General features: G+C 35.4%; 1 protein-coding gene across 4 annotated transcripts in view; it reads left to right on the plus strand.

Moving 5' to 3' along the window:
• The first annotated feature begins 349 nt into the window (after window positions 1-349).
• Window positions 350-12,342, plus strand: part of LOC149814599 (putative LRR receptor-like serine/threonine-protein kinase At1g07650) — a 32,966-nt gene continuing 20,973 nt past the window's right edge. For all 4 annotated transcript variants that reach the window (XR_016427807.1, XM_089988238.1, XM_089988239.1 and 1 more), the window contains exons 1-7: window positions 350-655; window positions 5,607-5,793; window positions 6,634-6,705; window positions 6,843-6,911; window positions 9,584-9,655; window positions 9,736-9,807; window positions 9,895-9,966. Coding sequence is in view for 3 of the 4 variants with exons in the window: in XM_089988238.1 (XP_089844364.1) it covers window positions 463-655; window positions 5,607-5,793; window positions 6,634-6,705; window positions 6,843-6,911; window positions 9,584-9,655; window positions 9,736-9,807; window positions 9,895-9,966 (737 nt within the window). In the remaining variant the exon portion in view is untranslated. The remainder of the gene's footprint in view (window positions 656-5,606; window positions 5,794-6,633; window positions 6,706-6,842; window positions 6,912-9,583; window positions 9,656-9,735; window positions 9,808-9,894; window positions 9,967-12,342) is intronic.

The raw sequence follows: 12,342 nt of genomic DNA on the forward strand, positions 1-12,342 counted from the left end.
AAGTTAAGCAAACAATTCTAAATCACATGATTTTGAATTCCATGAGTGATTTATTTTCACTTTTGAAAAACGCAGTCCCCAGCCAACTTCAATCCCCAGCCATGTTTACAACTTCGTGGGCGTCTCTGTATGGAAAGCAACACCCATGAGGAGATCAGTGAAAGTCTGAAACGCACCTCCAACGCGTTGTACTAACTGCCTAGCAAAGGGTGTGGGTCCCATTAATACAGTTACATGGGTTTAGTCCACGCCAATTAGTCAGACAGCCTGGCCGCCCTTCATCGCTGTACTGCCCCCACACCCTTATCATCTCTCTCTCTCTCTCTCTCTCTCTCTCTCTCTTTAATTCAAAGGGGTCTGCTGTCTTTGGGTACTTCAATTTCTGGAGTGAACCTTTTGATGGAGTGGTAGGCAGGAAAAATCGTAACACCTTCTTTGGCCACAAGACCTTTATTACGGGAGATGCAAAAGCCAGCTAAAGGTAAACAACAATCAGTGATGATGATGATAAGGAGAAAGAAATTATTGATCATGAATAGCGGGGAGGATCGCCGAAGCCCTACCCTCTTCCTCGCCTTCGCCTTCGCCTGCGTAGCCTTGCTTGCCGCCCATCCCTGTTTGGCACAAACTGCCCAGCGTTTGCATCCTGATGAAGGTAAGCACCCACGCAACCGTAACTCCTCGTTCTTCCTTTCCTTTTGCCCTCCTTCTTCCCGTAGTTAATAACAGCGGGCTCTTTTTTTTTTTTTTTTTACTATAGACTTGGTCACGCTGGCTCTGCCAGACGTACTTACAGTCGTTGTTGTGGCAGAAGGGCTTTCCCTCCCTCACCCCAGGGATATCTTTCTTTGCTGGGTGTTTTAAGTTTTGCCTTTGCATTTGGGGGTGTTTGATTCACGGACAGGGGAGGATAAGGATACCATGTCCTGTCTTTGTTTGCCGACAGCCCTGGATAAGGATGCCCAATAGGCAATAGCAAATTTTTGTTCTTTTTTTTTTTTTTTTTCAAAGTTGCCAAGGATGCTGTATCCAGTCCTGTTCTAAGGGGATACCGTGTCAGAACTCCCCCCCCTCACAACTGGATGCATGGGACGGGGTGTCCCGCTTGTTGACACGCCTTGTGTTTGCCTGGGCACACACACGGCCCCTGCAAATTGCACGAAAGGTGGATATGGTGGTCCGTGCAATCAAACGTTCTGTAAGGGTATGTTTGATGTCTCGTAAAAGCTTGGATGGAAGGAACATTACTAAGTTCAACGTTTGATTCGACTGTACAAAAAGTTATGTTCGTCCAATATTTGTTTTACTCTATACAGGCAGCATGATGAGTCATATAACTTCATTTTAGATTGCACGATTGGATCGGTCCATCCAACCATATGCCTGTTTTAATATGTTTATCATAGATTTTAGACTTGGATATGGATGTCAAATTAGATTCAAATTTGAGTAATTTGAGAAAAAATAAGAATTGATATTTTTTATATACAATATCATATTACATCTAATTATGAAAGTTTATCGAAAAAATATCAAACCCTAAAATCAAATTAATCATAAAATCATATTAAATCATAAAACTTTAAAATTTAAGAAAATAAATCATTAATAAACCAAAAAATCCGAAATTATAAGAAAAATAAACCATAAAATTAAATGAAAACTCTAATTCAAACCCTAATAGAAGAAAATAGAAAAACAACCCTAATTAATACAAGAAAATCCTTAGTCAAATTAATTATAAAAAGTCTTAATTAAAAAAAATTGATTCAAAACCCTAATCATAGAAAATCCAAACAAAAACTCTAATCAAATCAAAGAAAACCCTAATCAAATTAACTATAAAAGCCTTAATTTAAAAAATTTGATTCAAAGCCCCAATCAAAGAAAACCAAATAAAATACCTTAATCAAATTAACTAAAAAAAACTCTAATTTAAGAAATTTGATTCAAAGCCCTAATCAATGAAAATAAAAATTTTTATAATCAATAAAAATAAAAATAAAAACTTAATGAAAATAAAAGAAAAAAAATCTAATTGATAAAAAAACTAATCAAATCCCTAAAAGAAAAAAAAATGAAGTACAAAGAAAAAGAAAGAAAAAGAATGAAAGAAAATAAGAACGAAGAACAAGAAAGAAAAATGAAAGAAGGAATAAGAGGAGAGACAAAGAGGGGAAAGAAAAAAAAAAAAAAGAGAGAGTGAGATAGAGGAGATGGAATGAAAGCATTGGAAAACTTTTTTTTTTAAGAGCACCCCAGTTCTGTTCTCACCGTAGTAAGGAGTCGGAACAGTAAAACACCATTTCATGGAAGTGCGCACCAAATCACGGCCCGCCCAGTATGTGGGTCACACTCTCACAGTTTCCCATGTGGGTTGTGAGGTGGGGATTGAATAGAGCAGATGATCGGTTGTATGCAATGGGTGGTCTGATCAGCCCTCAAGGTGCTGACCGGATGGCCTTCTTGTCAGCTGTTTGGTATAGGCTTGGCCTAGCCTGGTGTGGACGAGGCTTGACTTAGTCTGAATCAAACTTGAGTCAGAACACAAATACGCAAACCAATTTACATTGAAAAACTTATGGATCTTAACATGAATTCAGGTCAAACCCAGATCCAGATTAGAAATTTGAAAATTAATCTTTTTTTTTATGACTAAGGAACCCTCACCTAGAACCCGGCCACTTAATGGGCCCACCTTCCTGCAAGGTTAAACTCTGGGTTTAAGACATGATCACCCAGCGTTACGTGCCCCCAACCGTGTTAAAGCAACAGCAGCAGCCATGGGCCAATGAGATTTGATCCTGGGTCTTCAGCCTGATACAGGACCCCGCTGAACACGGGTAACTACCATGGTGGTACAAATTTGAAAATCAAACCCGTCGTATTACTCATTCACATCTCATAAGTCTGAACCGATCCGATTAGATATGGGGACATATTTCATGGCTGCAAACCAATCGGTTATGGTCAGACACATGTTACTTCCAAATGTGCATGCACATTTGAATCAGATCCGGATATGTTAAATTGGATTACTTTTTTATCTGGACAGATCTGTGCTCCAAGTTCAATCTGTTTCATAGGTGGATCAAAATCCAATCCTATCGTGTTTTTTACATGTAAATAGCTTGGTTTTATTCTTTTTTCTTCTAAACCCAGTATTACTACATGTATTTTGGATTTCCATTCAACCTTACCTCATCATATCTAGATTTGGCTTCAGATATATTGTTTGCATTTCTGATCCAGATTTGCAAAGAAATCACTGTAATCTAATCTGGTCCACATGCTCCCCTAGTCAATTTATTAGTTTTCATGTTCTTGTTTTTGGAGCACATCCAATTATTTAGATTCAAGTAGGGTAATGTCCTTAACATAGATCGGACCCATTGACAACCCTGACCAAGTCACAGTCATGAGAGGACCGAGGGACGCTGGCACATTCAAACTGCAGATGTGCTGTTCTCCACAGGACGGTAGTGGTGGGGGGTTTAAAAAAAGAAAGTGTGTGTATATATATATATATATATATATATATATATATATATATATATATATATATATATATATATATATATATATATGAGTCACTATAATATGAGAACTAATGTGAGCCACGATTTTTTATGAATTTTTGTTTTTTTCTCTTGAATCTAACAGTATGGATGTAATCTAAAAGCTTGGTTTCATAAGAACGTGCCCTTGAATCATCAGATTTTGTTGCATAAATGAGATTTTTTGAGGCTTTAAAATCAATGGCTTTTATTCTTCATAAACATTCAAGGATTCAACAATCATATTTTTTCATGGAAAATGCATGATCCAATGGTTGATTCCTAGCAAATTCATCATGCCGAGCACATCCACTTAGTTGAATTTGCCCAAAAAGGGATGGAAATGCCCCTATTTTTAGTTCTCATATTTCGGCTCTCATATTCTAGTGGTTCTATATATATAGTCACTAGAATATGAGAACGAGAAATAAGAGAACTAATGTGTGAACCACAATTTTTATGAATTTTTTGTTCTTTTCTCTTGAATCTAATCATATAGACATGATTTACATGCTTGGTTTCATAAGAACACACTCTTGAATCATCCCATTTGATGCATAAATGAGATTTTTTAAGGCTTTAAAATTAATGGCTCATATTCTTCATAAATATTCAAGCATTCAAAAATCATATTTTTTCATAAAAAATACATGATCTAATGGTTGATTCTTAGCAAATTCATCATGCCAAGCACATCCACAATGTTTGGATTTGCAAAAAAAGTGTTGAAAATGCCCATATTTTCAGTTCTCATATTCTAGTGATTCTATATAAATAACCTAGTAAAATATGTAAATGAACAAAGATTTTCATATGGGTTTTTATAAATCTAAACCAGCAGTTGTTAGTTTGCTTGAAAATGACTATTGGATCATCATAATCAGACCAGGAAAAGTGATTTTTTATGCTTGTATATTTACAAAAATTCTGAGTCATTGATTTTCAAGCCTTCAAAGATCTTTTTGTACGTCGTAATCGGATGATCTAAGAGTCTGTTTTTATAAAACCATGCATCTAGATTGCATCCATAGGGTGAAATTTTAGAAAGAAAAATAAAAAGACCTATGAAAATATCAGTGCATAGCATTTTACATATTTGACAGGTTTATACATTTTAGTTACCCTATATATATATATATATATATATATATATATATATATATATATATATATATATATATATATATATATATACACATTTGGGGGTGTAGTAACAGTGTGTCTTAGACAAGGACACTATCCTGTCGGTGGTGGACAGTGTATTTTGTCCAAGCTTGGACAAGCAGTCAAACACATCCTCAGGTACCAGCCCAACCTACATGAATTTCTTTTTAAGTGGAGAGACACGGTTAGGCTCTCAGCTGTGTTTGGATGTGGTTATGGCCGTTACGTATAGAGAATAAACACAGATGCCTTTGTTTGAAGAGCATGTATAAACATTTTTCGTGTGCTACAGAAGGTTACCTAATAAAATTTGGGAGAGGAAATTCTTAACGCAGCTTAGATAGAAATAAGTCTAGGTATGAATTGCTTCTGCTCATATAGAATTATGTTTAGGTACTCATAACACCCACCCGGGTGGCCCGAGTGGCAGTGGGACCTGGAAGAAGGTTCTGACCCCTTCGTCCTAGGTTCAACTCCTACCGAGTGTGCGAGTGCCATAAGGCCTTGGGTGTCACGAGGTTTGCCTCTCAGTGGGGCGGACCCATTAAGTGACCCTCGTTCTCAACGAGGCCACCTTGTCATAAAAAAAAAAAAGTGTAAATACCCATGAAAATCTTACCAATTTTTTTCGTCATATTTCAAAAGATCAAAATACCGAGAGCAACATGATATTTATAATTTTATATTGTGTCTATATTGAAATATCTCAATTTTATAACGATATTAATGTGATTTTAAAAATAATAATAATATATTACAAGAATTTCCCTTGCTGAGAAAACCCCAAATTAAAACCGAAATTGGTGGCATCGGCTTAAACCTTGATGGATTTTAATTTGTTGGGATAACTGTTACATAAATGAAGATGAATGGCAATGGGTGCAGTGAGTGCTCTGAAGCAAATAGCAAAGGCCCTGGGCAAGACCGATTGGAACTTCAACGTTGACCCTTGCAGTGGAGACGCCGGGTGGGCTAACCCTGACGCCCCCAAGGGATCTGAGAATGCTATTACGTGTAATTGCACTGGAAATGTGACGCAAAATGGGACCAGTTACTGTCATGTTACCAGCATGTAATCTCTCTCTCTCTCTCTCTCTCTCTATATATATATATATATATATATATATATGGGTATATATTTGGTAATAATGAATGTATGAAACTGTCAATATAAAACACTTTGTTATATATTTTGAGTCTTTTATGGATTGGAGGCAACAAATGTGATTTACAAGGTTTTAGTAGGAAATAGGTTTCTATTCACGAAAATGATTTTGATCCTTAATGAGCAAACTAATGCTGAGCACATCTATGTGGTTGGATTGAATCGATACAACTTAAGATTTCTAGCTAGTCTAATAGTTTTGTACCTTCATTGACCGATGCCAAGTAAATGGGATAAGGTGTGATGATGATGAGTTTCATATATGAATCTTTACCTTATATATATATATATATATATGGTGCTATTGAAGGACCAGAACTATTGAGCAGAAAATCATTGGTTGAAGCTTTATCGACTCAATCTGACCACATGCATCTAGCATAGTTTTTTTTGTTAAGGATCAAACCTTGGATTATGTTATTTTGATTTAAAAATATAAGTTTTGAGTCATAAAATTTTAATGCATTGTGTGTTGTTAATTTTTTTAAGCCCTTAAGAAAACCTCTAAATGTCACAATCACATAATTCAAAACTCATTTTCTACTAAACAAACTTTATAGATCACATTCATAATTAGGTCCAATATCTATAATAGAAATCTAAAAATGTTAAAGAAAGTTATGATTGTTTACACTCAATAGTTTCATGCCTTCAATATTACCAAATAATATATATATACACACAAACTACTGCTGCTGATACTTTTATATAGTAGTATGTGACTCAGATACTTTTGGGTGACTGCAGAGTGCTCAAGAGTCAAGGCCTCCCAGGAACACTCCCAAAGGAACTAACCAAGCTGACATTCCTTGGTCAATTGTAACACATTTCTCTCATCTTTGATGATTGATGAGTACCATCTTTTTCTTCCCTGAATATATCGTGCATGTCATGTAGCATAATTCTTTTATATATTTTATATTCATTTCTTTTATTTTGTTTACTCTTGCTGCTAGTGACGTCACTCGCAATTACCTGTATGGAACAATACCTAAGGAATGGAGCACCCTCCGTGTTGTCAATTTGTAAGTCACTTTATTGCTCTCTTTTACTTATTGCTCTTCTTTGTTACTTGTTTTTGTTGATCCTCCTTTCCCAAGACAGTGACTCGAAGTTAAAAATAAATAAAAATAAAAAAACATTTAGGCTATGTTTGGGAGCCTTGGATCGGCAGTTCTGTTGTGTTTTGCTGTTTGAAAGTAGTGGCATTGCTGAAACAATGCATTGAGACCTTTCATGAGAATTTTTTTTTGACAACTTCATCTCTCAACATCACACATTAGCAAAACGATATTTTGGCAACACATTCAAACCATGTTTCAATCCCATTGGAAGGCTCTCAAGCGTAGCCTCAAGATTCTACAACAGAAAGGCTGGGGGCGATCGATATTAAAAGGGTGGTTAATTGGTGGATATATATATATATATATATATATATATATATATATATATATATATATATATATATATATATATATATATATATATATAGGATTCTGTTTAACGTGGCTTACTCAAACATGTCTCGTAAATGGTTTTGAAATTGATAAAGGTGTAAAGTATTACAATAGCTTAAAATCTAGAAAAATGGTGTAATTTTTGTCTTTTAATGTTACATATCAGCACCAACGGGGTCTCCTCTTGTCTGGTAGGAGAAGTTAAGTGTACATCACCTTTCCGTTGCTATCCAAAAGAAAAAAAAATTCCTTTCTAAAGTAAGACAATTTAAGTGGTAGATTTCAACAACTCTTGTTTTCATACACTAAAAATTTTTGCTTTGAAGAGAGAGAGAGAGAGTATGCTATTCATATAATATCAAGTCATACCATGTTTTGAGAGGTAAATATGTGTGGTGAAATTAAGGGAAATGAGAGTTTAAGGCTCTATAGGCTTACTATTGAGACATGACACTTTGGATCTGGATCCAGACTGACGTGCCTTATGTCTTTTATGTTTCATAGTTATGTATCTTTTGTTTTATGTTTTCGCCTCTCCTATATAAGAGATCTTGCACACTAGCTTAGGAGCATTATTGTACATGTCACATGTATTATTGTTGCAGCCTTCTTCTCCTGATTATGGCAATGCATGACGGAGGCTAGAGTCTGCGTAGTCAGATCTGCTCTTTCCAAACTCGTCACCCTGATTTCACGTTTGGGTGTTTCTTTCTTGTGTTAACCCTGAACGAAACTCCGTTTTTGGGTGTTTTTTTCTCATTAGTTTAAGATCTGAATCTAAATCTTAATATGAACCTTTTTCTCTCTATTTTCAGATATGATCCCTTTTTCAAACTCGTCAACCTGTTTTGGCATCTTTCTATTCTTATTTTCTCTTAAAAATTACATTCTTGCTTAGAGACTGTAAATATCAATTTGCTGCTACTGAAAATTATTTTTATTTCTTAACTGAGTCTGTCATGAAAAAAAAGAAGACCTACCAGTGTATTGTTTGCGACTAAACCTTTCAGTCTATCTGGTTTTATTTGACAACAGCAATATTTGTGTCGTTCTTTAGTTTGTTATTCCTTTGCTATGGATTCCTGTCCTTCTTCGGTCATGTCAGCTAGATTTCTTAGCCCGTTAGTTTTAGAAAAATTGACTATTTCTAATTTTCTTGCCTAGAAGAGAGAAATAAATTTTTTTATTTGAAACCAAGATCTTTCCAGACACATTTTCTTACCTAGCATTTTCTTTATTGTCTTATCTAAATTAGCAGACGTCATCTTTCATATTATTTTGTGATAATCAAAATGTGATAAAAGATCTCACTTAATCCAATTTAGCATGGAAGGACTAAACATATTAAAATAGATCAACACTTTATCAAAAATAAGATCAAAAGTTGAGAAATTAGAACTCAGTTTGTTGGGACTCAAGATATATTTGATATTTATGTATCTTTTATTTCTTGTTTTGCCCCTCTTGTGTAAGGATCCCCTACACTAGCTTAGGGGCATTATTGTACATGTAACATATATTAAAAGGGTATGAGTGAAGAATTGCTGCAGCCTCCTCCTATCTCTCTTCCTTCTTTCTTCAACTTCTGGCGATGCGTGACTGATTTACACTTACGGGCCCAAAATAGGGAAAAGATACGAGCTCAAACGCTCAATGACCCCATAACCTGCAAAACACTAAATTTTCAACCACTCCATGGAAACCCACAATTTTATAACCGTGGCAGGATGACATGATAACTATGACTTTTAAAACTAAACTATGCATTGCTAAAAAAAATAGACGCGAGCAACCTTTTTCAAGCAACGGATAAAATGTAAAAAGTTATTTTTTTGTCAGAAAATTATGTAGAGAAATCTTCCATCAAAACTTTGTTTGTCAATCATCAACCTGAAAGAGGAAAAGCATTTAGCGAACATGCATTGTGGGGCCCAAGGTTGAGATTTTACATGTTAGATTATCCACTTTATATTCTCCTGGTATGTAAAATTTTCTTGTGCTTTGTTTCAGTTGCAAACTAGTACAGTGATGTACACCAACTCACCAATGTATAGTTCTTGCAGCCTTTGTTCATAAAAATACACTGGTTCTGAATTCTCATGATTTTTTGGAGACCATTTACTCTGTGATGATTTTTGTTTATTGTGGACAGTAAAATCCATATAAACTAATTTTGTTTTGCTACCCTGTTTTGTTTTCTGTTGTCATAATTACCATTTTAATTTTTAAATTTTTTCCAGGACTCTCATGGGGAACCGCTTATCTGGTCCCATTCCAGGGGAACTGGGAGACGTCATCACCCTTAAGAATATGTAAGTTTGAAGTTCTTCTTGATTATGCAATATACTCATCTCCACTTGGCTTGATATATGCTAAGCAATTGAAACCGCAGATCACTTGAAGCGAACCAGTTTTCTGGAGAAATTCCCCCACATATTGGAAACTTGACCAATTTGGAGAAACTGTAAGATTACTGCTAACATATTCCATTTCATAATTTCCTTTGGCCTTATACTTCACCATCATTTCTAGTGGTTAAATTTGAATGCAGAGCTCTCTCTTCAAATAAATTTACAGGACAACTGCCACAAGCTTTGGCAAATTTGACAAAAATGACTGATTTGTAAGCTATATTCCCTTCTAGCATTGTTCATTGATTAATTTTGAGAAAAGATATGATCCCACTGCCATTGGTTTCTCTTTTATATTTTCCTTCTGAATGAACTGAAAGATCACAAAGTTTACACAGCCTACATTAGGTAAGCAGCAAGCTAGGTAGTCAGAAAGGCAATGAATGAGAACTCCGAATTGCATCTAGGGTGCGATTGAGCACGAGTATTCTCACAATGGGCTTACCATTTGCTTGTTTGGGTGAAGTGGGAAAGGAAAATGTGATGAGATCAACTTCTCTACTTTTCCCTAACCAAAGGCAAACATAACCTTTTCTAAGAGAATACTCATTCCCTATGTAACCGGGACAAGGCACTTAGGGTGTCGTACTCGTGTTGACACTGGTACCTGGACATGGCATTTGTCGTGTCCTATATTATATTTATATTATATTACGTATCGACCTGGACACGGCATTTGTTGTGTCTTATATTATATTATATATTTTTAGTATATATTTTAGATATATAGGGTATATTTTAGATATATAAGATATGTTTTAGATATATACAACAACAACAACTACGCCTTCATCCCAAAACAATTGGGGTCGGCGATATGAACCAAAAAAGAAAATCATTCTGAGTCTTCCACATGAATCCTTCTCTTCTAATCATTTCTATCAAATGGCATGTCTTCGGTGAAGTTCAAAGCATTCATATCCTTTCCTATCATCTCCATCCAAGTCTTCTTAGGCCTACCCCGACCTCTTTTAACTAATATATTTTCCCATTTCTCCATCCTTCTAACTTGAGCATCATTAGGCCTTCGCCGAATATGTCCAAACCATCGTAAATGATTCTCTCTCATCTTATTTTCAATGGATGCAACGCCTACCTTGTTACGTATCTCCTCATTCTGAATCTTATCTTTTATTGTATTTCCACACATCCATCTAAGCATATGCATCTCAACTACACTCATTTTTTTAATATGATGTCTCTTGGCAGCCCAACATTTTGTATCATATAGTAAAGCGGGCCTAATTGTCGTCCTATAAAACTTTTCCTTCAACCGCAATGACATTCTACGATCGCACAACACTCTAGTTGCACTTTTCCATTTCATCCACCCAACCTTTATCCTATGATTTACATCTCTATCAATTTCTCCATACTTTTGAATGATAGATCCCAAATATTTGAAACAATCATCCATCAATATTTCTTGCTCACCAAGCTTCACTACACTCCCATCACTACTTCGTTGCTTACTAAACTGACATTCCATATATTCTGTCTTACTCTTACTCAACTTAAAACCTCTTGCTTCCAATGTTTGTCTCTATAATTCTAACTTAGCATTAACCCCAACTTTAGACTCATCAATCAAAACAATATCATCAGCAAACAACATACACCACGACACATTTTCTTGAATTGATCTCGTAAGCTCATCCATCACTATAGCAAATAGAAAAGGGCTTAATGCAGATCCTTGATGTAACCCAACCATTATAGGAAAATTGGTTGTCACCCCTCCACAAGTGCGGACATTGGTTACTGCTCCTTCGTATATATCTTTAATTATACTAATGTACTTGAGAGAAACACCTTTCTTCATCATTGTCCACCAGAGAACATCCCTAGGTACTCTATCGTATGCCTTCTCCAAATCAATAAAAACTATATACAAATCTTTGTTCCTCTCTCTATATCTCTCAATAAGTTGTCTAAGAAGATGTATAGCTTCCATAGTTGATCTTCCAAGCATAAAACCAAATTGATTCTCTGATATCATGATAACCTTCCTCAACCTATACTCAATCACCCTCTCCCAAAGCTTCATAGTATGACTCATGAGTTTTATACCATGATAGTTTGTGCAATCTTATATATCACCTTTATTCTTATATAGAGGCACCAAAGTACCCTTCCTCCACTCATTAGGCATCTTATTTGTCCGACAAATCTTATTCTAAACCTTTCTCACCCAAGCATTTCCAAGCCTCGATAAGTATACCATCTGGGTCAACTGCCTTTCTTGATTTCATTTTCTTCAAAGCCTCTGCAATTTCTTTCTTTTGAATTTTGCGCATGAAGTCACGATTCATCTCATGAAAAGGAATGGAGAAGTCTCCAAGATCTTGAGCATGACTTCCATTAAATAGCTTATCAAAATAATCTTTCCATCTCTCCTCATCTTTGACTAAAACCCTTTGCATTTCATCTTTGATACATCTAATTATACCCAGATCCCCCAATTTCCTATCTCTCATCTTTGCAAGCTTATAAATATCCTTCTCGCCCTCTTTGGTATCCAAATTGTCATAAACCTCCTTATATACCTTATCCATCGCGTTTCAAACTACTTTTTTAGCTTCCTTCTT

Source organism: Nuphar pumila, chromosome 15, assembly GCF_984573655.1.
Source record: "Nuphar pumila chromosome 15, dmNupPumi1.hap1.1, whole genome shotgun sequence".
NCBI lineage: Eukaryota > Viridiplantae > Streptophyta > Magnoliopsida > Nymphaeales > Nymphaeaceae > Nuphar > Nuphar pumila.